Genomic DNA, 25950 nt, shown 5'->3' on the forward strand with positions numbered 1-25950 from the left:
GCTATACAATGATTCAAACCAAACTATACACGTGACTCAAATTATTTTCTGAATGTTGCTACTCGGAAAAAGAGATGGGAAACATAAGCAAGTTTTTGGTGAGACCTATAACACCGGTACGTGGCTTTTCATTCCTCATGATTTAACATGCGTATGTTGATTATACCATTTGACCGTATTTCAGTATTGCATTAATGTATCAGAAAACGGAAGGGGATTTTTGGGTCGTCTTAATAAGGGCATGTTTGTTATTCCTTTTACTTTTACTCTCTGTGTGCCTTCATTTCCAGACTAAAATAGACATGCAGAAGAGAGAAATGGCCGAAAGAACCAATAAATGACAAATGGAAATCATACATACCTTATTTCTTAAATACATTAATAAGGAATGGATCTAGTCTCTTATTGTGGGAACAAAAACCCCAAGGGAATGACAGGAATACAATAATTAAAACTATAACTACACATTCCAACTAGAACAACTGCCACACGATCAAAGCAAAAGTGGTGGCACCACAAAACCTAAAACTGTCGTTCTTCATGCACAACAAAAAGAATCCACAGTAACTCAAACTGCATCACCACGCAATTTGTAACAGCCACTCGAATAATCTAAAACTCATAGTTTTGAGATGTTCAATCATCGGGTTTCATCCTCAAGAGCACGGAAACCACTTGTCAGGTCCTCATGTAGCTTCTTAAATTTTCCCACAAGTACTTCTTCCCCTTCTGCCGGATCCTCAAATTTTTGCGACCTGCACGCCACCATAAAGGGGTTAAAGACTTGTTTCCTATAAATTATTAAAATGTTCCCCCCTGTTTAGCATTATAATGTTACTTACACTAGGCGGTAAAAGAGATCTCCCAAACGGTGCTTGATTAGGGTGTAACTTATCTTTTGACCATCCATACCAGCTGCTTTCTCTACTGCCTGCATATTGAGAACCGCATCATATCAATAAAGGACCCACAACCACTGCTCATTCAATTTGCTGTTTTAAGTCGAACTCAGAAGTTCTCTATGTATGATAAATAAACTGCTTAATTCTTATCCATTGCACCCTTCTAGGAGTTGGTTCCGGGTAAAAAAATATTTATAGCAATGATATATATTAATATCCATCATTACCCTTATTATATGAACAGGAAAGAAAAACCTCAATCTACCTAGACACGATTCTTCAGACATACCGAAGATAAGCTAATGCAGAAATAGTAGGTCATAAAAAGAACGGAAAGAAAAGGATAAACAGTTCACCTGATTGGCCAGATTAAAGTAATGAATGATATTCCGCATCATCCAAACAGACTTGTAGAATGGGCAGAATTTGTCATATCTGTCCAGCCATGCAAACGATGTAAAAGATCAACAAGCTTACCAGGCCCAACCAAAAATAACAAAGAAAAGAAGATATGGATAATTAGAACATGTATTGTTCAACAGGACTACAGAGCTGGAACTCACGGAGTAAATGCATTCTGTGCGAGATAATCCTCCCTCAAGAGCTTTGCAGTTTCTAAGGTGATCTTATCTCCTTCAGCCAAAGCATCCTTTCCTACAAGCTGCAGTAACCAAGATATCAATTTAGGGCAGCCTAAAACATCACCCCACTCTTTAATGTTTACAGTAATTTGTAGTTGAGTGTTGGAGAAGTAACATGCAAATATATAAGATGGTTTGTGTCATTAGGATTGAAGAACCCCCTAATTCATAGTACAAGCAAAAAAGGCTTACTTGGACAATTTCATTCAGATCATCTTCTCGTTGCAAAACCTCACGTGCCTTTGTCCTGATGTTGATAAAATCAGGATCAAATTGATCATAGAAAGACTCCAATGCCTACAAACAACACACAGAGAAACAAATCAAACAAGCAACAAAAAGGAATGAACGATCAAATATGGTTTCAATCAGTGACACCAAAAAAGGGGCCGCCTTTCATAAATGATAAGGGATAACAGTTAATGAACATACTGTTGAGTACTTAGAGTAGGAAATAAGCCAGTTCACAGAGGGGAAATGCTTCCTCTGGGCAAGTTTTTTGTCCAGACCCCAGAAAACCTGCAAAAAGGGCAAAAAATCTTTAATGAGAGTAAAAGATTAAGGTAAGATACTCAAGGTCGTCTTTTCCCAGGAGGAATAGACCCCTACTGGTGGAACGAATCTCAAGCTCATAAATCTGGTGCATTCATGACTTAACAAGGCAGCCACTTGCAAGGCATCAACAAGAAGCCTCCTATTAGCTATAATTTCATGCATAAAAATGGCATTGCAAATTATACCTGTACAATGCTAAGGGTTGCAGATGTCACTGGATCTGAGAAATCTCCTCCTGGGGGAGAAACAGCACCGACAATAGTCACACTACCAGTACGCTCCGGTCCACCAAGACATTTCACTTTACCCGCACGTTCATAAAATGATGCTAAACGTGCTGCCAAATAAGCAGGATATCCACTATCTGCTGGCATTTCTGCCTGTAAAAGCAAGACAAATGCCATTAAAGGATGAAAATAATATTTCATTTATAGAATGAAAATAATATTTCATTTATTGAAGGAAAATATGAAAGCTTCCTAAGGGGTTTGTGAACAAAAATAAGCCATATGACATAATTTTTGTGTCTGCTTGTGGGTGGGTGGGTGTGTTTTTGTGTGTGTGTGTGTGTGTGTGTGTGTGTGTGTGAGAGAGAGAGAGAGAGTATAAATCAATTAAATAGCACCTTTCTGAATAAACAAAAAAAAAAAGGATGAGAATTACCAGCCGCCCAGAAATCTCACGCAATGCTTCAGCCCATCGAGAAGTTGAATCTGCCATCATGCTGACATTGTAACCCATATCTCTGAAGTATTCAGCAATAGTGATTCCTGAAAATTTCAAGGACACAAGTTGAAGAATATGAAACCAATTCCTAAGATAATAATTAGACTCAAACTCACCAGAAGACCAGTAACTTCAGCAAACCTAAGTAATTTTTCACAGAAAAAATCTATAGAAAAGTTCAATTCCTATCTGAGCCAGTGTCAATCTCTATGCTTTTTGCTGGCCTATGTAATGGACCATTGAAGGTGATGAAGTCGAATGAAATCAAGCACTTTTATAAGAATAAAATATCATCCTCTCACACTCTAAAGTTCTTTACTAGATTAGTGAAAGCTTAGTGAGACAGCAATTAAGGTTTACCAGTATAGATTGAAGCTTCACGAGCAGCCACAGGCATGTTAGAAGTGTTGGCCACAAGTGTTGTGCGCTTCATCACAGATTCTTCACGGCCATCAGGCAAAGTCATGGTCAATTGAGGAAAATCCATAAGCACCTGCAACATTGATTACTTCAACTTGATCAAATCCAAGACAGTTGAAATAGGTAAATAATTATCTGATTATAGAATAACATACCTCAGCCATTTCATTTCCACGTTCTCCACAACCAACATAAACTACAGTGTCTGAGTTAGAGTACTGCACACAAGCAAAACATCTACCGTGAAGTCCAGTGTATAAATAACAATAGGAAATCTCTCATAATTAATCAATATGTGTACCTTTGAAAGAGCTTGACTAATAACCGTTTTTCCACAACCAAAAGCCCCAGGAATGGCACATGTCCCACCAAGAACAGAGGGGAAAAGGGCATCAAGAACACGCTGATATAAAACAAAGTTGTCAGGAACCACTAATCCCAAAAGATAAAAAGAGTCGATAGAAGAAACATTTAATGTACCTGTCCAGTGAGTAGAGGGGTATCAGCCGCAAGCTTTGATGCAACAGGCCTTGGTGTACGTACAGGCCAAGTCTGCAAATATGCATGCCAAATAAAATATAGTTTACAATGATGAACCATAGTGTATGAACAATCTGAAAGCATAACCCACAGAGCAAACTATACAAACCTGAAGCATAGTAAATTTCTTTTTGACACCTTGAAACTCAAGCTCTAACACAGTATCCTGCAAATGCATATAGGAAGAGTCAATGCATTGGTGACAAAGCTGCCGAACGCGTATCTCATGAGTTTAAAAAGGATACATTATGTCCAAGAGGAGTATGCATCATGGACAAATTTCAAATTATAATTCTCCTTGTACACTATTTCATGGAAATATGAGTTCCAATGTCTTCTAGCTGTCAGACCATGATTTCAAAAATCCACCAGGTACATATATAAAGTTATATACTTTCTCTCTAATCTAGTCAAGGACATGCTTTATACAGAACCCTGTATCATTTGTATACATGCAAATGTATAAACATACTCCAAACATACTACAATGTCAGTTGACAATGATGGTCATAGGATGGGATACCAAAATAGTAATTCAAAAGTCAGTCAAACCTTCAATGAATATTGACCAGGTGGTGCGACGTAAGTAATTTTGCCCATAGCATCGGGAGGAAGTGCAACACGGTGCTCCATCAGACTATTTTCAAAGACAGTCTGCAATGCCAAAAATGCCATCCTAGATTTAGATTCAACTCGAAAGAAAATGATCATACTCAAGTAGTACAATATCCTTCATAAAGTCCTTCACAAATCCAATAGTTCAATGCTACAAAACTTACAGCATACAAGTCTCCACCAGTGAGAGTATCACCTTCACCTGCCATCAGTGGTGGAAATGAATTTCAAAATCAAACTCACCATATTAACAATGAATTTAATAATCGCCGCTAAACAGCTACACAAATTTGAATTAGGTTACCTATTTTTTTGGGCTGAAACTCCCAAAGTATATCTTTGTCAAGAGCTGGGACAGATACACCACGTGGGATATAGACATCACCAGATATCCTTGCAATAGTTTTCAAAGGCCTCTGCCATGATAAAAAAAAGATAATAAAATCAGAAGCAGGTAAGCATAAAAAATTGCACCAATTAATAAAGTTTTCTCAAAATTCTCAAGGCTCACTATTTGGCTAAAGAGAATGCAAAGTAACAAATAGAACAAATTAGTCTGCAAAACCAAATTTTAAAAAAAAAAATAGCTTCAAAGTAATGTTCAAACATACCTGGATTCCGTCAAAAATATTTCCCAATATTCCCGGTCCCAACTCCACTGATAAAGGCTGAAACATCAAAATAACAATTATTAGCTGACTCAGCTAAAGCAACATAAAACAAAGAGGGTCAAATAAGATGACAGACTCACCTTCCGAGTACGTAGAACAGGATCGTTCACCATCAACCCAGCTGTTTCCTCATAAACTGAAATGGTCATGGAAAATAACTTATGGTTATACCAAGCAAATAAATATTAGCAAATGATTTCTTTTACTGAAATGCGGGAAGCCAAACACGAACAGATATGAATGCATACAAGAAAGCATGAACATGAAGAAACAAGTAACCTTGGATTGTGGCAGAATCTCCTTCTAACCGAATAATTTCACCAATCAAATTATCATGTCCAACACGAACCAGCTCGTACATAGCAGCTCCAGCCATGCCATCTGCGACGACGACTGGTCCTGAGACCTGTCAATTATATTTTCTAAATCCAATTAGCCAGAAGCAATTCACGCAAAAACAAACTTCTCAACCCTCAGCTACAACAATAATAATAAAAACAATAATTATGGCAGTGAACAAATAAAACATAACAAAGATACATAATTAACCAGGTCATAGACACATGATAACATTATAACTCATGATCAACAAACCCAAAAAGGAGAAGATCGATATGACTCGTGATTAAAGCAGCAGAAAAGTACTCAACTTTTGCTGCTCCAACACACAAATAGTAGTAAATGAATCAGGTGAAGTCTTTTCATACCATTTCATATTAGACTTCAGTATCTTTCTACTCTAATTAATCAATCACCCAATTTTTTGATAACTGCAAATCCTATCTGCTAAACTCATCAAGCAATCAAACATACTGATCACAACGAACATACAAATGCCACCACTTGGATCAATTAAACACAACTAAGCCATTTCATTCAACCATAAAATCGAAAAAATTACAAAATCCACAGCAACAGAGCACTGATCCAACCACTTAAAAATTCAATTAGAACACAAACAAAACAGATCGAATTGAATATCGAATTCAAGGAAACTGAAGAAGATGAATCGGATCCGTTCGAATCGAGTAGGGAAGTGGAACGAACCTTGCGGACGTAGCCATACTCGCTCTCCTTCTCGGAGTCCTCAAATGTGGTCAATCGGGAACCGTACACCGCCGGCATTTTGGGCACGGATCGGACCGAAAGTTCGAGATCTGAGGAACAAAGCTCAACCAAAACCCTATAGAGTTCCAATCCAATTACGGAGAAGATTGATAGGGAAAGAGAGAGAGAGAAATTTACAGACCGAAGAACAGAGAGAAGCTGTTTTAGAGGACCCCGGACTGTAGTTATGGGATGGTATAATTGGTATCAGGGAGAGAATAGAGGGCCTGATCTGCTGCGGCCGACTATATTATCTATAACTACATGCGGTCCGGTTGCGACCTGCCACGTAACGAGGGTCCCACAGTTTGTGGATTTAACTGCTAACGTGGTGAGATATAGTTGGTGATACGTATTAAAATGTGAGGAACCAAAAGCCAACGGAGTTTTGCCACGTGCCTGATGTAGGATGTTTCCTGGAAAGTGGTTTTTTTCTTTTATTTTTTGTTTTTGGATCCGTTCTGTCACTGGACTCTCCATATATTTCCCCGACCAGTCATCAACTTCCAAGTCACAAGTGTGTTCAACAATCTCTCTCCTCTACCCTTTTCAACATATAGCTGTGTCACAAGGGTTCTTTTGTAATCTACATATTTAAATATCTGGATATTTTAAATGTGAATAAAAACAAATAAGGCTGTCTGGTTGTGGCACATGCTAGGTGTGTTGTCTTGTTTGTCCTCATCATCTTTATTGTCATTTATTTTTCTATTACATATATAGAGCTAAAAAGTCAATAAAATAAAGCCTTTTTTCAGAGTGAGAGAGGATAATATATTAATATTGTTACTTGGTCCATTGGTTGGAAAAATTACACATATGGGTGACTATCATATTTAATATATTTCCAATGTATTCTTTTTTTTTTTTTTATAACATGTAATTAAATTCTAGCCTCTTGGCACATGTCACACATATGGGTGACCATCATATTTTAGGTATTTCCAATGTATTCTGTTTTTTATAACATGTAATTGAATTCTAGCCTCTTGGCGCATGATCATGCGTGTGCCTTAGCCTTTTCTTCTTCTTTTTTGGTATCTTTTAATTAGTTAATTATAGGAGTATATAAAAAAGATAAAATAAATTATTAATTATAAATAAACAAAAAAGAGAGGAACATGGGTGTAGTGGAGTGAAAGAAATATGAGTGGACTCAGTAGTCACTATTTTTTCTTAATTACTTAGGTTAATTTGTTTTTTGTTTTTGTAATTTAGCAATTAGTTTTTTTTTTACTAATTGTATTATATTGTATTGTTCTAATTTTTTTTTAAGCATGCCCATTTTCAGATATATATCTTATCCATGACAATAGAGTTTTATATTTTTTTCATCTTGGAAAAAAAAGATAAAATTGGATTACTAAGGCCCAAACCTGGACATATGCCAATGATATGTTGCACCTCCGAAAGTTCAGACAGGCTTCAAGCAACAATTGTGCATGTTGGAGCTCAACTATGTAAACATTAGAGGCCCAGTAATTGTAAAGCATTAGAAGATCGGAATATTGGTCAAGAATTCTATGAGATACTCGAAATTAGTTGCGTAAATGTTGATAGTCAAGTCATGCTAGTGGATTTGAAGAATACCGTCTATTATGTTTAGGAACCATTTATTCTTCACTATGATATGGTTAGGAGGAAATATTTGGAGTGGGAAATTTGAATATGTTCATCATAAAAAATCAGTTTTTTCAAATATTATGTTCCTGTAAGTGGATTGAATACCATATCTCTAAATTATTTCATCTTAAATAAGTGACCAACCTTTGTGCTTACTAAGCAAAGAAGTTACTTGTGAGCTTAAAGAAGAAGACAAAATATGGAAATATTGTGTGGATACAACACTTTGCACTCTGGCACTTTGGTTTTAAGTTAGTTGGGTATCCTGGAGGATAGGTTTTCATGTAGCGGAACACGAGATTTTTGTTCAAGAAATTACGAACGTTTATCAAATGGTTTATTTATCTTTATTAATATCTTCTCTATTCAAATTTCATATTAGATTCATCTTAATCATTGATCGCATTGAGTTTTACATTAAATCTAAGTACGTATCTAGGTTAAGTTATTATGAGGGTTAACCTATTTATGGAGGGGTGTTTCATGACCACACTATATAAATCCCTTATCCATTATGGAGTGGAACATCCATATTTGAGTGAATTTCATAGCTTTTGGCTTTTGGGAAGAATGATTTCTTCTTGTTTTCTAATTCTTATCTCTTTGGTGGATTCCTTAGAGTGACGAATTATCTATCCTTGAATGTTCTCAATTAATCTCTATTTGGATTCCTTATAGTGACAAGTCACCTTAATCATTTATCGTCTCAGATTTTACATTAAATTTAAGTATGTATCTAGAAAAGCAATTATTCATGCAATAATGGAAGTTGGACGTCAAGTGGGTTATTTATTTAAATCACTACAAAAGCAACCATGAAAATCTAAGGAACCAATTGAAGAACGTAGAAGCCGCAAAAGACAGTATGAAGCGTATTGTTTATGAACTTGAAAGAAAAGGTAAAAGAGTCCATGCTTATGTCTAGAACTGACACACCGAAGCAAATGAGTTCACTCAATAGGCACAAACAAGTTTGGAAGATCAATGCATTGAAAAAACAAAGTGTTTCTATGGAGTATGCCTTAATATGGTTTCCTATCATCAACGTCGTAGGAAATCAGTAAAGTTGGAGAAAAAGATCTAACTCCATGAACAAATAGAGTTTCCCAGTGTTTCTAACAATCAATTAGATGGGGAGGAGCTTAAGCTATTATTCTTGTAGTGTGGAATTATTGCAAGAGGAGCTGTACAATTTATCTCGAGGACTTGTTGTAATATGTATGCCATGGTTTTGGGTTTGTTCAAAAATGGTTAACAGCATCCTAATTCAAAGTTCATACTAGGTCCATCTTAATCAATGATTGCATCGACTTTTAAATTAAATCAAAGTATGTATCTAGGTTAAGTTATAATGAGGGTTAACCTATTCATGTAGGGTTGTTTCATGACCACACTACATAAATCCATCATCCCTTATGGAATGGAACATCCATATTTGAGAGAATTTGATTGTTTTTGGCTTTTGAGAAGAATGATTTCTTCATGTTTTCTGACTCTTCTCTCTGGTGGAATCCTTAGAGTGACAAGTTATCTATCATTGAGTGTTCCCTTATGTTTTCTCTCTTAATCTACATTTGGATTCCTTAGAGTGATGCGTCATCTTAATCATTCATCGCATCAAGTTTTACATTAACTTTGACTACGTATCTAGAAAGCAATTATTCATGCAATAATGGAAGTTCAATGTCAATTGGGTTATTTATCTAATTCACTACAAAAACAATCTTGAAAATCTAAGAAGCCAATTGAAGAATGTAGAAGCTGCAAAAGACACTATTAAGCGTATTGTTGATGAAGTTGAAAGAAAAGGTAAAAAAGTCCATGCTGATGTCCAGAACTGGCACACCGAAGTGAATGAGTTCACTCGAGAGGCACAAACAAGTTTGGAAGATCAATGCCATGAAAAGACAAAGTGTTTCTATGTATTATGCCCTAATATGGTTTCCTATCATCAGCGTCGTAGGAAATCAGCAAAGTTGGTAAAAAGATCCAATTGCATGAACAAGTAGAGTTTCCCACTGTTTCTAACAATTGAATGGATGGGGAGGAGCTTAAGCCATTGTTCTTGCTGTGTGGAATTATTGTAAGGGGAGCTGTACAATTTATCTCGGGGAATTGTTGTAATATGTATGCTATGGTTTTGGGTTTGTTCAAAAAGTGTTAATAGCATCCTTATTCAAAGTTCATACTAGATTCATCTTAATCATTGATCGCATCAACTTTTACAATAAATCTAAGTATGTATCTAGGTTAAGTTATAATGAGGATTAACCTATTCATGGAGCATTGTTTCATGACCACACTACATAAATCCATAATCCCTTATGGAATGGAACATCCATATTTGAGAGAATTTGATAGTTTTTGAATTTTGAGAAGAATGATTTCTTCATGTTTTCTAACTCTTTTCTCTTTGGTGGAATGCTTAGAGTGACAAGTTATCTATCATTGAGTGTTCCCTTGTGTTTTCTCTCTTAATCTACATTTAGATTCCTTAGAGTGATGCGTCATATTAATCATTCATCGCGTCTATTTTTACATTAACTTCAACTACGTATCTAGAAAGCAATTATTCATGCAATAATGGAAGTTGGACGTCAAGTGGGTTATTTATCTAATTCATTACAAAAGCAACCTTGAAAATGAAAGGAGCCAATGCAATAATGGAAGAATCTACAAAAAAAACACTATTATGCGTATTATTGATGAAGTTGAAAGAAAAAGTAAAATAGTCCATGCTGATGTCGAGAACTGGCACACCAAAGCGGATGAGTTCACTTGAGAGGCAGAAACAAGTTTGAAAGATTAATGCCATGAAAAGACAATCTAAGGATTATGCCCTAACATGGTTTCCTATGATCAGTGTCGTAGAAAATCAGCAAAGTTGGCGCAAAAGATTCAACTCCATGAACATGTAGAGTTTCCCATTGTTTCTAACAATCAATTTGATTGGGAGAAGCTTAAGTCATTGTTCTTGCTGTATGGAATTATTGCATAGGGAGTTGTACAGTTTATCTCGGGGACTTGTTGTAATATGTATGCTATGGTTTTGGGTTTGTTAAAAAAAGGTTAATAGCATCCTTATTCAAAGTTCATACTAGATTCATCTTAATCATTGATCACATCGACTTTTACAATAAATCTAAGTATGTATCTAGGTTAAGTTATAATGAGGGTTAACCTATTCATGGAGGGTTGTTTCATGACCACACTACATAAATCCATCATCCCTTATGGAATGGAACATCCATATTTGAGAGAATTTGATAGTTTTTGGCTTTTAAGAAGAACGATTTCTTCATGTTTTCTAACTCTTTTTTCGTTGGTGGATTCCTTAGAATGACAAGTTATCTATCATTGAGTGTAACCTTGTGTTTTCTCTCTTAATCTACATTTGGATTCCTTAGAGTGATGTGTCATCTTAATCATTCATTGCATCGAGTTTTACATTAACTTTAACTACGTATCTAGAAAAGCAATTATTCATGCAATAATGGAAGTTGGAAGTCAAGTGGGTTATTTATCTAATTCACTACAAAAGCAACCTTGAAAATCTAAGGAGCCAATTGAAGAATATAGAAGCTGCAAAAGACATGATGAAGCATATTGTTGATGAAGTTGAAAGAAAAGGTAAAAGATTCATGTTGATGTCAAGAATTGGCATTTGATCAAAGATCAGAATTATTCAGGTCTTCTTTGGCCACTCCTTTTATGGGTATAGGAAGCCTCCCCTTAGAGCAAGTTTTCACATGTCGTTCATGATGGATATATTTTATATTATATATTTAACCCCATTCTTAGTATATTTTGGTTAATATTTTGAAAAAATTTTGATACTTTGAATTATATTTCCAATATAGGACTTTTGACTTCCTCTGGAGCAAAACATAATCAAATGGACGAATTTTGGAGTAATTCCAGTTGGAGGACGTTCGTGAGTCACTTAGCTTGATTGTATCGAAATTTCATATTTTTCTACCAAGTGGTTATTTTCTGGCAATAAAATAATAGATATTTATAAAAATACCCAATTCTAGACATGTATTTATAAAAATACCCAAGCACTATTTAAACATAGAAACATACCCAAAATGGGTTTTGGGTATGTGTGTAATGATGTGTTTTGGGTATGTTTATAAATGGGTTTTGAGTGTGTATAATGATGAGTTTTGGGTATGTTTATAAAGTGTTTTGGGTGTTGGGTATTTTTATAATTTCAGCCCCCATTTTGGGTATTTAAGAAGCAGTGCATGGTGTTGGAATAGTGACGTTTTGGGCTTTTATTGCGTTTTTGGAGCCCAAGATGACCTCAGATGGGTTCGTGGCCTTCTGGAGATGTGTTCATAATGTTTTTATCTTTAAAAAAAAAGCTATCTTGGGCCGGATTTAGAGGAGATTTGAGGCCAAAACGTGGTTGGGCAGATTGTGGGCAGATTCTCCTAATCCAATTTGGACTTTATATCCTAGTATTATCTTATTTTAACCTAATTTCTTTGTGGGGATTGGGCAGCTGGGTTTTAGGAGGTATTTAAGTTCTTTTTCACAACAATTTTGGGACTTCTTTTTTGGCTTTTGAACGTGACATTGTGGAGAGACGGGCTAGGGTTTTTGAAGAACTTCTACTTCAAGGTGTTTTTATTCCTATTCATTCGAATGATATTTTCTTTGATTTTAATTATGAGTATGCGTAACTAATTCAAATTGCTAGAGTGAGGCCGTAAGCCTTAGCATGAATATGTAATTTTATTAATTTGCTTATGAATGGATGCATGTTGCTTTGAATTATTAATCACTGCGATTAAAACTATCTATCTATTTTAATGACTAATCACCATTAGGATATTTAGACAAGTAATTTGATGCAATTTCTGTTGGAAATATCACCCTGAAATTGAGGATGGCTTCTTGTGGTTAGTAGTTGTAAGTTCACTTAAGGCAAACATCACGCTCTTAAGGGTTGCATGGTTTTTCAAAGGGTTTTCACAAAGCTTAATGAGTCTTGCATGTTTATATTTGATCTGAACATCACAGACGGATTGCATGTTAGATATATGTTTTCGCTTGAACATCACAAGGAAAATATGCATTAGGAAAACCTAACCTTCAAAGCATATATGTGGAAGTTCATAAGTAACTGATATTGTGACGGTGATGACTAAACCCTAGTTTTCTCTAAATTGTTAAGTTTAAAAGGAAAACATTTTTCTTATTTGCTGTTATTATTTCCCAATTTTCCGATTTCTTTTATTGTTAATTTAATCTTTTCAAATTCATAAATTTCAGATCTTTGATAAAATCTATTTTAATTATTAATTAAGAGTTAGTTTAATTACAAATTAGTCAAACAATCTTTGGGGACAACGACCTTGCATGAGCATTTATATTACAATTACCTTGTATTCTTGCAAGTATTTTCAGTGATTTTAACCTTATTTGCGCAAGTTCTTAAAATCCTATCAGTTCCCCTTTCCACAGTCCTTTCTTTCCGTTCGATCCTTTCATTTAAACCTTTGTTTGGTATACGACCAACCTATGGTGAGGGACTGGGTTCACCAATAATGTATGTGCCTGCCAGACTCGTCATATTATGATAGAGATTCTTGATCGATTTATTTGGCTTTAAGTGACAAGGCCCCTTTTCTCCAAAAAAACAAGAAGCAACCTCTTAGGCAATCCCCTCCTAATATGGTTTCCTTTCATCAACATCGCATGAAATCTACAAAGTTGGGGAAAAAGATCCAACTCCATGAACAAATAGAATTTCCCAGTGTTTCTTACAATCGATAGGATAGGGAGGAGCTTAAGTCATTGTTATTGCTCTATGCAATTATTACATAGGGAGCTATATAATTTATCTCGGTGACTTGTTGAAATCTATATGTTATGGGTTTGAGTATGTTCCAAATGTTGATACAATGGAAGAGGCACGAGACAAATTGTTTTCACTGTCTATAAAGCTTAAAGATTCTTGTATGCCGCTAGACAAGGATGATAATAAAAAAGTTAGAATTAATGCCTCAGTTTGTACGAGATGTTGCTATTGGGATTTCATCTAAACATAAACACTCACGCCTTTTCAATCTCTGGAGATGAGTTGAAAAGATGTCCAGATAAGGATGTGTTAAGAAAATGCACTTGGATGTCTTTAAACTATTACAGTATTCCAAGGCTTTATTTTTCGTGGCTCGATTTCTTGCACCTTGATTAGTCTATCTCAATGGGATACGTAAAAAGCGGTTAGATTCTGAAAGGATATTAAGGATGAACATAGAATATTATTCATTAATCTATCACAAGAGTACACATATAGAATTTCCAAGTTTGGAAAAACTGGGCGAAGCACAAATTCGGAGTTTTCATTCCCTAGAAGCCTCGAGTCCTCCATTGACTTAATTGTCGCTTTTCTTGTCAAGCTTTTTTTACTTAATTGCTACAATGCTCCAAACCTTACTACCTTTTTGTCCACTTAAAGCATCTCCAACAGCATCTTCAACAGCTTTGGAATGCTAAAATAGGTGATCCACATCATCAAAACCCTCTCCAACAACCTTGTCAAACTTAGTCATCAAAGGTGCAACCTCTTTCTCTTGCTTCAGGACTAGTAAGTTGACATTGGCTCTTCAAAACCTTTAATTTTACTTTGGAAAAATAAAACCTACTTTGAAAATGTTAAAAACATGCATTTTTTTTTCTTTTCAAACAATAAATATATAAACATTTTTCACATGTTTTCATTCTTTGACATAACATTGCATTAATTGAATTGAAAAGACTATTGGGGCACAAAATATTAAAGTAGCAAACAAAGTTTTTCACATTGCCACTTAGGTCAACAAACTTCAATTTGAAGAGTTTGGTTTACTACTTCTATTGGAGATACTCTTATACTCCCTTGTATTTTTTTAATAATTTTTACTATAACATAGAATTTTCAACAAGTGTAAATGAACAAAAGAGGACAAAGGGAGTGTTAATGGACGTAAGAGGAGTGGGAAAATCAACTCCCTAAAATAAGTTTTTTTTTCTTCATGATGTAGTATAGAGTGAGAGAGGATAATTTTGTTAATTGCCGCAGACAAAAAAATAATATTGTTTTTTGAGAGAAAAAAAAAATTGTTAATTGGTCCATTGGTTGAAAAAATTACACATATGGGTGACTATCACAATTAATGTAGTATTCTTTCCTCTCTTTTTTTTGGCTAACATGTAACTGAATTCAACAATTTTGTTTTACAGTAAAAGATATAAAAATCTTACCAATAACATGAGAAATTTTATATTTTGTTTAGCAAGGCCCAAAACGTTAATATGTCTCCAGCCCCAAAAGCCAAGAAAGGTTCCAAGCAATAATTGCAGAGAGATTGTAATGAAGGGTTTATAGTGAGGGATTATGATAATGAGAAAGTCTTTAATATTGAACCGGAGGAGGATTGTACTCCTAACACACCTCCTCAACGTAAAGTAAACCCTTGTTCTACGAGCTCAACTATGCAATATCATAGGCCCAGTACCGTTAAAAGTGGAGCCCAACTTCCCAATTACCAGGAGCAGTAGAAAGTTTTACTGCTCCTCAAAAAGATGAAGTGGAAAGAGGGGGGATAGAATAGATGGGCAGTTTGGTAGTTGGGTACCTCATAACAAGTTGCATTGGCAGAGAAGAGAGCCTGAGACAGACACAGAGTCCACTGACAAAGAACTCTTACCAGGTATTCTTTTGTTTATGATATAACTTCTTTATTTTTCTCTCAAATCCTTTTTTTTCTTTTGGCAGTTACCCTTTTGCATATTCACCTTAGAGCTATTGTATTTCCTTTGCTCTTTTCTGTTTATGATTATTTGTTCAATCAATTTTGAATTGAACTGCCACCTCTCATATGGATAAGAGTTCTTGAACTTCTGCAGCTAAGCTAACAGATTAACTCTTGTATTTGGCTATTGAAACTTTTTTCTTCCTTTCTTCTGTTCTTCATGCTTATCTATCTTGTATCCCCTTAATCCCTTAATTTGTTTACATAATTTCAGAAACTCTCAGTTGAATTTTAAGTGGATTTGCAATGATAATATCTATCTTATTTTGGCTTCACTAGCATATAGGCTGCTGATTGATTGAACTATAATGTATAGAACTGGACCAGCAATACTGCAGATTTTCTTTTGAAGATAACAGTTCTAGCTTTCATAAGCATCACCCCTTAATTGCAAAGAAAATGCCATTAAAGTATACAAGACTGGTTAACTGAATTGCTTTCGATTTTATGTCTAGGTCATAAACCAAATTTGCATCAATCTCTTATGGACCTGGCTCTTTCTTCTCCATTGTTCCCTTCAAGTGCAACAAGAGGTGTAAATAAGATTAAGCCTTACAGCTCAATGCTTATTGCCACCCAAAAGGTGTCCACTCAGAGATTCTTTCCATGTTTGGCAGCTGTTGCTACCCAGACAGCCCAGGTTCTTATTCTTCGTTGTCTTCTTACTTGTGGTTATGTTTTCTTTTAATTCATTTCTACATTAAAATAAATTTAAAAAGGTGACATTTTTGGGTTCCAGACAGTGAAGGTTGAGGTAGAGAGCAAAAAACATGAGCTGTTGAGAGCTATCCAAGACACCCAAAGGGGCCTTGTTACGACTGACGATCAACGCTCTTCTATAGAGGAGGCTCTGGTGTGACGCTGTCTCTTTCTGTTGAATAATCTTTTGCACAGTGCATGAAATTCATGTTAGTTTTATGCAAAAAGAAGGTGCAAAATCATAGAATTGAGATTGTTTTATAATAACTTGTGTAAAAGACTGGTAGGTGAGTGTGGAGGGTTATAACAAGGGTGCACCGTTAGACTTGGTGAAATTGGATGGGACATGGCGTTTGCAATATACTTCTGCTTCTGATGTTCTCATTCTTCTGGAAGCTGCTGCAAGGGTACCCTTTTTTCAGGTATAAACAATGAACTACATTTCAAAATCTTATCATCTTCGAAATAAATTAATAAGCTTCTTTACCTAAAGAAAAGGAGGCAAATTTTTTCTGCTTAAACCATTGAGCCTTTGGTCCTCTTCTTATTGTTTTCTCTGCTTGAATATCTTTAGGCTTCAATTAACTTCCTCTCCCCTGCTTTCTTTTGTTCATATAAATAGTAACTGCTGAAAGCCTTTGCTTCTTGAAGAATCTGGTTGATTGAATTAACCTCTCTGCCTTGCAGATTCTTTGTTAACTGTGAAATATAGGCTAAAAGCCTCTCTTTATACGAAAGCTTTCTTTCGGAAGAACTTTGCAAGTCACACTTTATATCCACAAACTTAATATCTCTTATTTTATATCATTCATTTCATTTGTGCTTGTAAAATGCCAACTCATAGATGACTTAAGTTTTTCTTTTCTCTTTATAGTTATTGATTTATTTTGTCGTCTTTATGTTTTGCTTATTTCTGCATGAATGTGGGGATAGGTTGGGCAGATTTTTCAGAAATTTGAATGCAAAGACCAGTCCAGTGGGGGAGTAATCCGTAATGTTGTCAGATGGAGTGTTCCACCATTGTTAGAGGTAAACTTTTGATCTGCTTCTCCTAGAAGGTTATTGTCCTCCAGGGAATGCAGGCATCAAAATTATATGCCCCTTTGCAGGAACAAGAAGGTGCCACTCTGCTAGTTTCTGCAAAATTTTCTGTCGTTTCTGTGCGTAACATCTACCTTCAGTTTGAAGAGGTCAGTTTACAGTTTTCTTCTCTTTTATCAAGTATAACTTCCATAAAAGTTAAGGCATGTGAGCTGTGACCTTTCCTGCTACTGATTTGATTGTCTCATGAACTGATCATATTGCTTACATGAAATAATACATCTCCATTTTCAATTGCTACACGGTATCTTCTCGATGTATTCTTCTTGAAATTTATCTGAACCCTGCAAGTTGTATTTGCCAGATTAATGTTCAAAATATCAAAATTAGTGAAGAGCTGCAGGCTCTAATAGCTCCAGCAATATTGCCACGATCATTTTTAAGTTTACAGGTAACACACCTTGTCACTGAGTTTCTTACTCTGACATCACATGAAAGCAACTATAAATTTTTCTTTTTACATCTAAATTTGTGTGTACAGATCTTGCAGTACCTCCGTAATTTCAAAGCTCAAATTCCGGTTAGAGACCCGGGACGGTACATCATTCTTAATCATATTTTGATAAATACAAGTAGCAAGTTTCCTGGATATACATTTGTCATTTGTGTGATAACACTTGCTTAAAACTGTAGGCAATCAGTAGGAGGACTATATTACCTTTCTTACTTGGATGCTAATATGCTTTTGGGGCGTGCTGTTGGTGGTGGAGGAGTTTTTGTTTTCACCAAAGCTCAAGCTCTGAACTAATTGGAAGCTGTTAGCCATCTTATGGTGCCTGATACTTTCATGTGGGAACAAAATTAGGAAGGGCAAGGGACTGATGAGGTGATAACATTTTAGGCAATGTACATGTAGAGGGCAACAACAAGTATGACATATTGTCCATTTTCCCTAGGAGCAGGGGTGTTTACTAGCTACAGTTTTAATATTGCTGCCTCTCTCTTGTGGAAAACTGATGAATGCAGAGGCCTCTTGTCGTCTCGTTCTTCAGTTTTACTTTTCTCACCATGATTGATTAGTAAGTTTGGGTTCCTTGGAACAATTAGTTCATAGATGTATTGATAGCACAGCTTGATCCTTTTGTTGGAACCAATGCCCAGAAAATATTGGAAACATTCCATTTCCTTTTTACTTTTTGACAAAACAGAATATGTACCATCGATACAAGGATAAGTTCAAGGTATTTGTATCAACCATAAAGTATGGGCTCATTTACACTTATGTCTCTCTAATCTTTATCAATTAACCAATGTACAAAATTCAAGCTTCTTGTCTAAGCATTGCCATGGACCGTACTGTTGTATATATTCTGGTTACGCAGGACTTTGGCATTGCACGATGAATTTCTGTCCTCTTGAATGGATTTGCTTCTGTTCTCTTAGGTTGATGTACTGGCTGTGACTGAGGGGGGAGGGGAGGTGTTCTTCGAGGAAAAAGAAATTTTACACCTTTTGATATAATATAACCTATACAATTACATGACCTATTTTCTAATTATTTTTTTCCATGAGATTGGTTTGTAGTAGAGACGTTTGTATGGCGATGGGGCCTGGAAATGAGCAAAAAAAATCTTAACCAAGCAAACTATTCCAGCGTTCTTTAAGCGACTCGTATGCCTCAGAACAGGAAATAGCCTGCAAACTAATCCTTCCATCAATAGGAGTTTCTGTAGCTAGGCCCAGCCTTAATAATGTAGTAACTGCCTTGTCAACCGGCATTTCAACCTGCATGAGCGTAAACCAACAATCACTGAAAGCACATAGCCAAGGGCAGCCTTCCCTCCACCCCTGCATATAGCCAAATTGGCATTTAATGGACTTTTCTCACCTTTACTTTAAACACATTATACATAAATCTTTCGCAGTCATCTCCAACACTCTGGCGACATGTTAGCTGCAGTAAGAAAATCTTGGTGATTCATGCAGCTGGAAAAATTCCCAAAGAAAAAAAACAGACCTAACTTCTCATCGACTTGAAGAAAATTTATGTTTAAAAACCAGATACCAGAGATCTTAGAGATTTATCTGGCCTCCTAAACCCTCACAACTAAGACAAGAACTTTGCCCCATGCATCTTTAGCAGGTCAGCGAGTCGGTGGTTTTTTTAATGAGAAGTGGAATAACTAGCTTCAATGTAGACAGGACAGCACTTTTTTAAAGACCTTATCCGAACATAAAAGCTTCTTGGACTCTCTTTTCTTGTAATTTATCATAATTTTGGATTTCTTATCAGGCTCAGCTGAGTGATGCAATTAAAACCATCAAAGGATCAAATAAACTTAACAATTGCCCTACGTGCCTCCCAGGCAGACATTCTATAACAGCAGCACTATCAGAAATCTTTTTCAATTAGGATCATATTATTCTACTATGAATATGATAGCAGGAAATATTTTTTTTTCTTTTTTTTGTACACGCTCATCATTCTTAACCTTCTTTTGGTTTCAACGTCCTTATCACTGCTGCTGTTCTTTGTTGCCTATGTGTTTTACATTCACCAACTAGAACATAATGTCGGTTTAGTTTCATTCTACATGAGTACAAAATAATCAAAGTAGTAGAAACAAAAGGATATAAAAGGTAATAAGCAGCAAGCATCGTACTCAATATAATCAATAAACATCATAGTAAAGAGCTAGATTTACTTCAAACATGCATAGATAGCAGCTTTATAACTTCCTATCACCGCATACTAAAAGGTTCAAATTAGGCACTAAGATCAAACCTTCCCCTTCTTCGTTTTGAGGAGGATTGCATAGGCCAAAATGGCTTCCTTGTACTGCAAACAGTATTGTAAAGAAAAAAGGAAAATAGTTTAATTTGGGGACAATTTATAAGTAAACTGCAAGGAAGAAAGTGAAAACATCATATCTTCTTTAAAAGGTTTATTTGCACAAGTCTTATTATGCAAAGAATTTTGCTCAAAACAAGACAACTTTTAGAAGGAATAGAAAACACTGAGCTTTGTAGATCGCATAACGCATTCCAAAATTTATATTTTTCTCCTTAGATGTCAGACTAAATATGTACTACAATCAAGATCTATATTCAGAAGAACATAAATATGATTTTCCCAACCAGAGGACTCATTTATAATTTACGAATTTGACCTTTATCTTAAGATCTTCGCTAAAATCAAGAGATGTCATGTAGGGGAAATATGCATGACCAATCTAATAGCAGTACCTAACCTAACATGTGACTAAAGCATTTACTAGAGCATATGACTGAATGAGGCAACTAATTAAAACTATTTCTTCTGGTCTAATTACAGAATGCAACTTATTGTTTTTTTAACATTATTATTTCTTTTGCTTTGAAATTTAGGAAGTTACTTGTGATTTGTGTAAAAACCAATTGAATTCCCAGCAAATGAAACTCTAAGCTGCTACATTTTCCCCCCTTAATGTACCCTTCTCCCTACATGTCTAGTGAACCCAAGTCATTGAAGCATATCCTTACTTGCTGCTGTTCAGAAGCATCGAGAAGAAAATGAACTGAGCCAAATCCACTTGCCAAGGTTTTCTCATAAAGCGTCCTGTTGACCAAAAGCTGTAATGCAAGGCTCCTTTAGGAAATCACTTAAGTACTTTAAACTGAATATCACATTCAGAAATATATAATGGTAAACTCGGAATAGAAAGATGAAGTTGACTTACTTGATACCTATCCCACGTCTGTTTGTATCCCAAAACCACACGGGACACATAAATTATGAGAGCGCTGATTGCAACCACATCAAGAAATATTGCTGACCTGTCATTATATTAAAATAAGATAAATTAATGGCCAATTTCCAAGGAAATTAAACTGCCTTTGAGAGACAATCTCAATAGAAAAATTAGTCAAACGAAGGTGAAAAAGGAATCGCTGAGCACTAGAATTAAGGGTCATCTTGCTATTAGAAAACAAAGAGAAAGCATACGGGGAATATAAGACATTCTCAAATTTGTAGTTTATGAAGTATGCTGAAAGCCCTAATATTGAGGCGATGTCCAAGCGTACCTGCAAATTAACAGAATACAGCCATGAGGCTCAAAATATGAAAGGACTTTATTCAATAATCAGCATTATCCTACTCTTTTTTCTCCTAAGTTATCAAATCAAAATATAAATAACCACAGTAACTAGAACTCACTGCCAGTCAACAAGAATGAAGCTGGGATTGGTTCCAAAGGGGGAGATAACCATAAACAACCAAATTAATAGTTTTAGTATCATTCATATGCTAGGATGCATAGATAGTTCATAGCAATGAAAAAAAAGCCTCTAAATAAATACATTCATTAATTTTTCAATAATGTTTATTTGTAGAGGACTAGCGAATAGTAATTTAAGAAGTCAAAATTTTACTAAAAAGATGGTAGCCAGGTGAGGAGAGGAGAGACTGCTTCTGGAAATTATCCATCCACTAAGCTACATAATTGTTAGCATGTAACAATGATCTACATACCGTGTCTATGATACGGAAAGATAGCTTTTTGTGGGGAAAGATAACCTACAAATAAAATAAAAAACAATAAGAAAATCAATAGGCAGGAACTAGAAAAAATACTGAGTAACTTTGAAAATCAATTGCTAGAAGCAATAACAATTACATTGGATGAGCTTTAAATTTGAGACAGAAGTATTTACTGGTAGATCCGGAATAGGAATTCTCTCGTAAATCTTTAACTGCAATGATGGAATGTCAGCATTATCGTCAGTATTGCTGTCATCTACTTCTTTGGTATAAAGCAGAATCAATTCTTGAAATGCTGCCTCCTAATTTGCAAAGACACCAAATATTATTACCATCAGCATGTAACTATATCTACAACAGAAGAGAAATACTAATCATCCTAGAAGGTTTGCTTATACAAAAGAGGTAACTAAGGAAGTAGAATCAAACTATATATGAGCAGTACCTGGAGGATTGACTGTGAGAAAAGAATAGAAACGGAAGTTTTTAGCATTTTCCAAATGTCATTTCCACAGTATTTCCTTGTAGCAGGTCTCCATATGTCACTAAGTGATATCCTTGATAAGAAAATGGGCCTGTGCAAACAATATTACTATTATTTGACCATTATAAGGTTCCAACTAGAAAATCCATGACTATAAGAGCAGGCCAAACTTTTGAAATATGAAATCGCTTGTTAACATGGCATTAGAATAAATGGTCCTTCATGCAACCAGTCAGTTTTTTTGTTTCAATCAATTAACGTTTGAACTTCAATGTGAATACTCCAAGTCTAATATTTACAATACAATCAATTCTATATAATCATCGAAATAAATAAGAGATTAAAATAAAATAAAAAACAGAATTTGAAACACTTTTAAGAGAAGGAAACCAATACACCAAAAACAATTTTAAAAAAATTAAGGGACCATCACCGTTATATTGAGCTCGAATTCATTTTGGTCAAGAAGATTGACATTTGGTACTGCTTTCAGTTGGTTAAGTTAATAGCTTCTCTTCAAGTTAGAGGAAAAGCAGCAAACAACTGGATATAGAAAAACAGGGATAAATTGTGATGGAGTGTGAACAAAAAAAAAATTATTGGGAAAACCTTGCATAAGGGTCAGAAGCATTAGTATCACCATCCAGCTCAAATGGTGTTTCTGGTGTAGGGGAAATAAGTCCAATCCATGAAAGCAACTTCTTTAAGAGCCTTCCACGGGGTCCAACTGTAGATAAACGCCCTTCATAACGAGATACTGCTCTCTGTGCTGCCAACCATATTGGGAGGTCCCTATCTGATGGTTGCTCTACTCCCAGAAGATCATCAGAAGTTTGTTCATTATAACGAAATGCTTGCTGAAAAACAGACAGCTCCTTAAGCCAAAGTTGCATTCTTTTAGTCAAATCTTGTACTTCTGGAGTTTGACAAGCAACTTTGAATTCCTGTCATAAAGCAAGAGAGAAAAAGTATGTCAAACTAAATATAGAAGAAAAGGGAAAAGAAACAAAAACCTCTAGGTTGCTGCCCAAGATGAAGAGGCAGCCATTGTTCTGAAAAAGACAATGACCTCAGTTATCCAGCTCCCAAATCTCCCCAATGGTTTTGATACGATGAAGAAGGCTCCTCGTAGAAGTTTGGACTGTATGTAATCCAGTTTTTCCACAAGTAGTAGGCCCTTCTGCCTCTCTGTTGCATATCCTCGCCTGGCAGATGGAATTGACATGTGGAGTCAATATTTAGATAGTTTACTATCTTGAAAGTGGTCAGCTCAACACACAATGGTCACATAAATCCTGTTCAGGGATCTTGACTCTTAACCAGAAACATAAAATCTACGGTTTTTAGGAATGAAATTAGTCATAATGCAACACGGCTTCATGATTCAGCTTGAATTAGTGTGAAGGTTTAATATAAAAAACTAGAATCACCTGAATATTATTGCATTGGACTCAGATGCCCTCTTCCAGTCAACATATACGGGCAAAGTAAGGAGATAATCAGTGTTCAATGCAGATGTCAGCATTAAATCCCTTTCTGATAGTTCTTCAAACTGAGCATCATAAAGAAGTTGCATGAAAGAATGCTGGAAACGAGCGGAAACAGCAACTCTACATCAAAAGAAAATATTGCATAGGATTGATGTCAAAGGTTTCCATACCATGAGTCTGAAGACGAATTGAGAATAAATATAGAACATACATTGTGCAAGCCTCCAAAAAATTAAAAACGAGATCATTCAAACTTTAACCTCAAATTGGCACTGTAAAGAAAATAATAATAACCAACACAGTACCATATTTGTCCTATTTCTGTAATAAGAGTTAATTTTATAACATGAAATTAGAGAAAGATGTCTTCTGATACAATTCAAATCAAATATACTCTGTAACAATTACAAGCATACATTTTTACTTCTTAAATCCAATGTTAGAGTGAGTATAACAAATCCTAGACCTGAAGCACTAAGCATAATTCCTACCATTGAAGCCTTTCAAAGCCTCCAGCTTGTGCTTGATGAGTTTCCCAGTAGTTTACAAATTGGGTAGTAAAAATGAAGAAAAATATTAACTTCAAGAAAAATTTGTGATACCTCTTGACGTTCTTAGCCGAAGAACCCAAGAGTTTTTTCAACCCCAGAACATAATCGAATGGCATTTGCTTGTCAGCTTCAACCTTTTCATCCCCATTTGCCTCCATACTCTCAACTCGATTAATGCCACTCCTAGCAGAATCTGAGCCCTGCCCATTATTCACAACTTGTTCATCAACCTCATTAACTGTTTGCTTGTGTTCCATGGAGTTGGAATCAACATAATCAGCTCGCATTGCTTCCAATATGCTTTTGTGTTCAGCATGAAGAATAGAGTCCAAGCACCTGCAAATTAAACAGCTTTTGGTTATTAAATATGTCTTTGTTTCTTCCAGCCATTGAAATGGGTTCAATGGGATTACGAAGAGAGAAGAAGAAAGTATTGCTGAGCATCATCTTCATCGCCATTTCTGTCTTGGAACACAGTCGAAACGATGCCGTCTAGCAGCTCAGCCTTGGAAACAGGGATGTACTTCTGCCTGGTCACTGGGATTTTAGAAATTCCATGCTCTTCTTCTTCTTCTTCTTCTTGGTTCTCTGGGACGACGTCGTTCTGCTTCTGATTCTTGCGGGCATCTTTCAAGTTTATAGCTTCGATTTGCGTAGGCTCCGTGGACAGTACTTGGAATCCGGTGAGCGAGGAGTGGGCGACTGTGAGCGACTGAGATACTGCGGCTGAGGCTGGTGATGATGATGATAATGATGATGGTATTAGACGGCGGCGTTTTGAGGTTAACGAATGAGCAGTGAGGCTGCTGAGAGTGTGCCAAGAAGCTGACATGTCAGGATTGAAAATCAGAGAGCAGCAGAGTGCCAACCTCTTTTGTTGGATAAGGGAAAATGCTTTCTTCGGTCGAAAGGGAAAAATGGTTTCTTTCTTTCTCCTACTTGCTTTGTTATATTTTACGCATCTTTTTTATCCCTAATTTTTCTGTTAAACCAATGTAATTCTCATGTCCCACATCAATGACATCAATTCTAATTTAGTCTAATGACAAATATTTTAAGAATAAACTCATCTTAACACTTTTGTTAGTCACGGACAAATAACGTGAACAATTTTGACGGAAAATTAAATATAAGTGACATGATGTTGAGGTTGATGTGTAAAATAAGAAGACCTAAATAACATTGATCTCGTTGAAATAATAGGAGCGAAAATAGCATGTTTGAAATGTAGATGAAAATTAATCTTCAACTTAATCACCAATAAAAGTTAACTTAAATGGGCTGATTTTGTTTTTAATAAATACCACGAGGTGTCCCCACACCCGAATGGTGGAATTAATCCCCGCTTGGGGTTCGGCTTGCCCCTGACCACAAAGTATTTCCAACAGATTTCGAACCTTTGTTATTCAGTCACTAAGTAGCTCTTCAATTGAATGTGACAATTTGCCAAACACACATAGATGGAAAGAAATAAAATTACCAATAAAAGCTAACTTAAATGGGCTGATTTTCAATATGAAGTTATCATTTTTCCCTTAAAATAGTGGGAAAAACA

General features: G+C 35.6%; 3 protein-coding genes across 5 annotated transcripts; 1 reads left to right on the plus strand and 2 right to left on the minus strand.

The window, feature by feature from the left end:
- Positions 1-338: 338 nt before the first annotated feature.
- On the minus strand, positions 339-6369 carry LOC110750002 (vacuolar ATP synthase catalytic subunit-related / V-ATPase-related / vacuolar proton pump-like protein). The gene is made up of 20 exons (XM_021950239.2): positions 6118-6369; positions 5350-5476; positions 5151-5206; positions 5011-5067; positions 4704-4815; positions 4564-4601; positions 4337-4438; positions 3894-3950; positions 3725-3796; positions 3546-3647; positions 3400-3462; positions 3185-3317; positions 2762-2868; positions 2284-2478; positions 1976-2062; positions 1736-1840; positions 1466-1563; positions 1259-1337; positions 843-931; positions 339-755 (listed from the first exon to the last, which is right to left on the minus strand). Exons 1-20 carry the CDS (start codon positions 6193-6195, stop codon positions 641-643), a joined length of 1872 nt encoding a protein of 623 aa, XP_021805931.1. The 5' UTR covers positions 6196-6369; the 3' UTR covers positions 339-640.
- An 8859-nt stretch (positions 6370-15228) lies between these two features.
- On the plus strand, positions 15229-18630 carry LOC110750011 (Plastid-lipid associated protein PAP / fibrillin family protein). Its single transcript, XM_021950254.2, has 9 exons — positions 15229-15506; positions 16064-16248; positions 16348-16461; positions 16595-16729; positions 17241-17336; positions 17417-17497; positions 17713-17799; positions 17890-17945; positions 18042-18630. The coding sequence occupies exons 2-9, from the start codon at positions 16093-16095 to the stop codon at positions 18154-18156; spliced, it is 840 nt and encodes a 279-aa protein (XP_021805946.1). The 5' UTR covers positions 15229-15506; positions 16064-16092; the 3' UTR covers positions 18157-18630.
- On the minus strand, positions 18580-25320 carry LOC110750010 (DUF3754 family protein, putative (DUF3754)). 3 transcript variants are annotated; one of them, XM_021950253.2, is made up of 14 exons: positions 24809-25320; positions 24447-24731; positions 23785-23964; positions 23424-23559; positions 22964-23298; positions 22316-22445; positions 22044-22082; positions 21862-21906; positions 21334-21413; positions 21068-21164; positions 20871-20960; positions 20134-20187; positions 19237-19302; positions 18580-19133 (listed from the first exon to the last, which is right to left on the minus strand). In XM_021950253.2, exons 1-14 carry the CDS (start codon positions 25225-25227, stop codon positions 18981-18983), a joined length of 2109 nt encoding a protein of 702 aa, XP_021805945.1. In that variant the 5' UTR covers positions 25228-25320; the 3' UTR covers positions 18580-18980. The 3 variants fall into 3 exon arrangements, with proteins under 3 accessions (XP_021805945.1, XP_021805943.1, XP_021805944.1); XM_021950251.2 differs by having other exon boundaries at positions 22044-22172; XM_021950252.2 differs by lacking the exon at positions 19237-19302 and having other exon boundaries at positions 18580-19196; positions 22044-22172.
- Between the last annotated feature and the right edge of the window lie 630 nt (positions 25321-25950).

Source organism: Prunus avium, chromosome 3 (assembly GCF_965620075.1).
Source record: "Prunus avium chromosome 3, drPruAviu1.hap1.1, whole genome shotgun sequence".
NCBI classification, from domain to species: Eukaryota; Viridiplantae; Streptophyta; class Magnoliopsida; order Rosales; family Rosaceae; genus Prunus; species Prunus avium.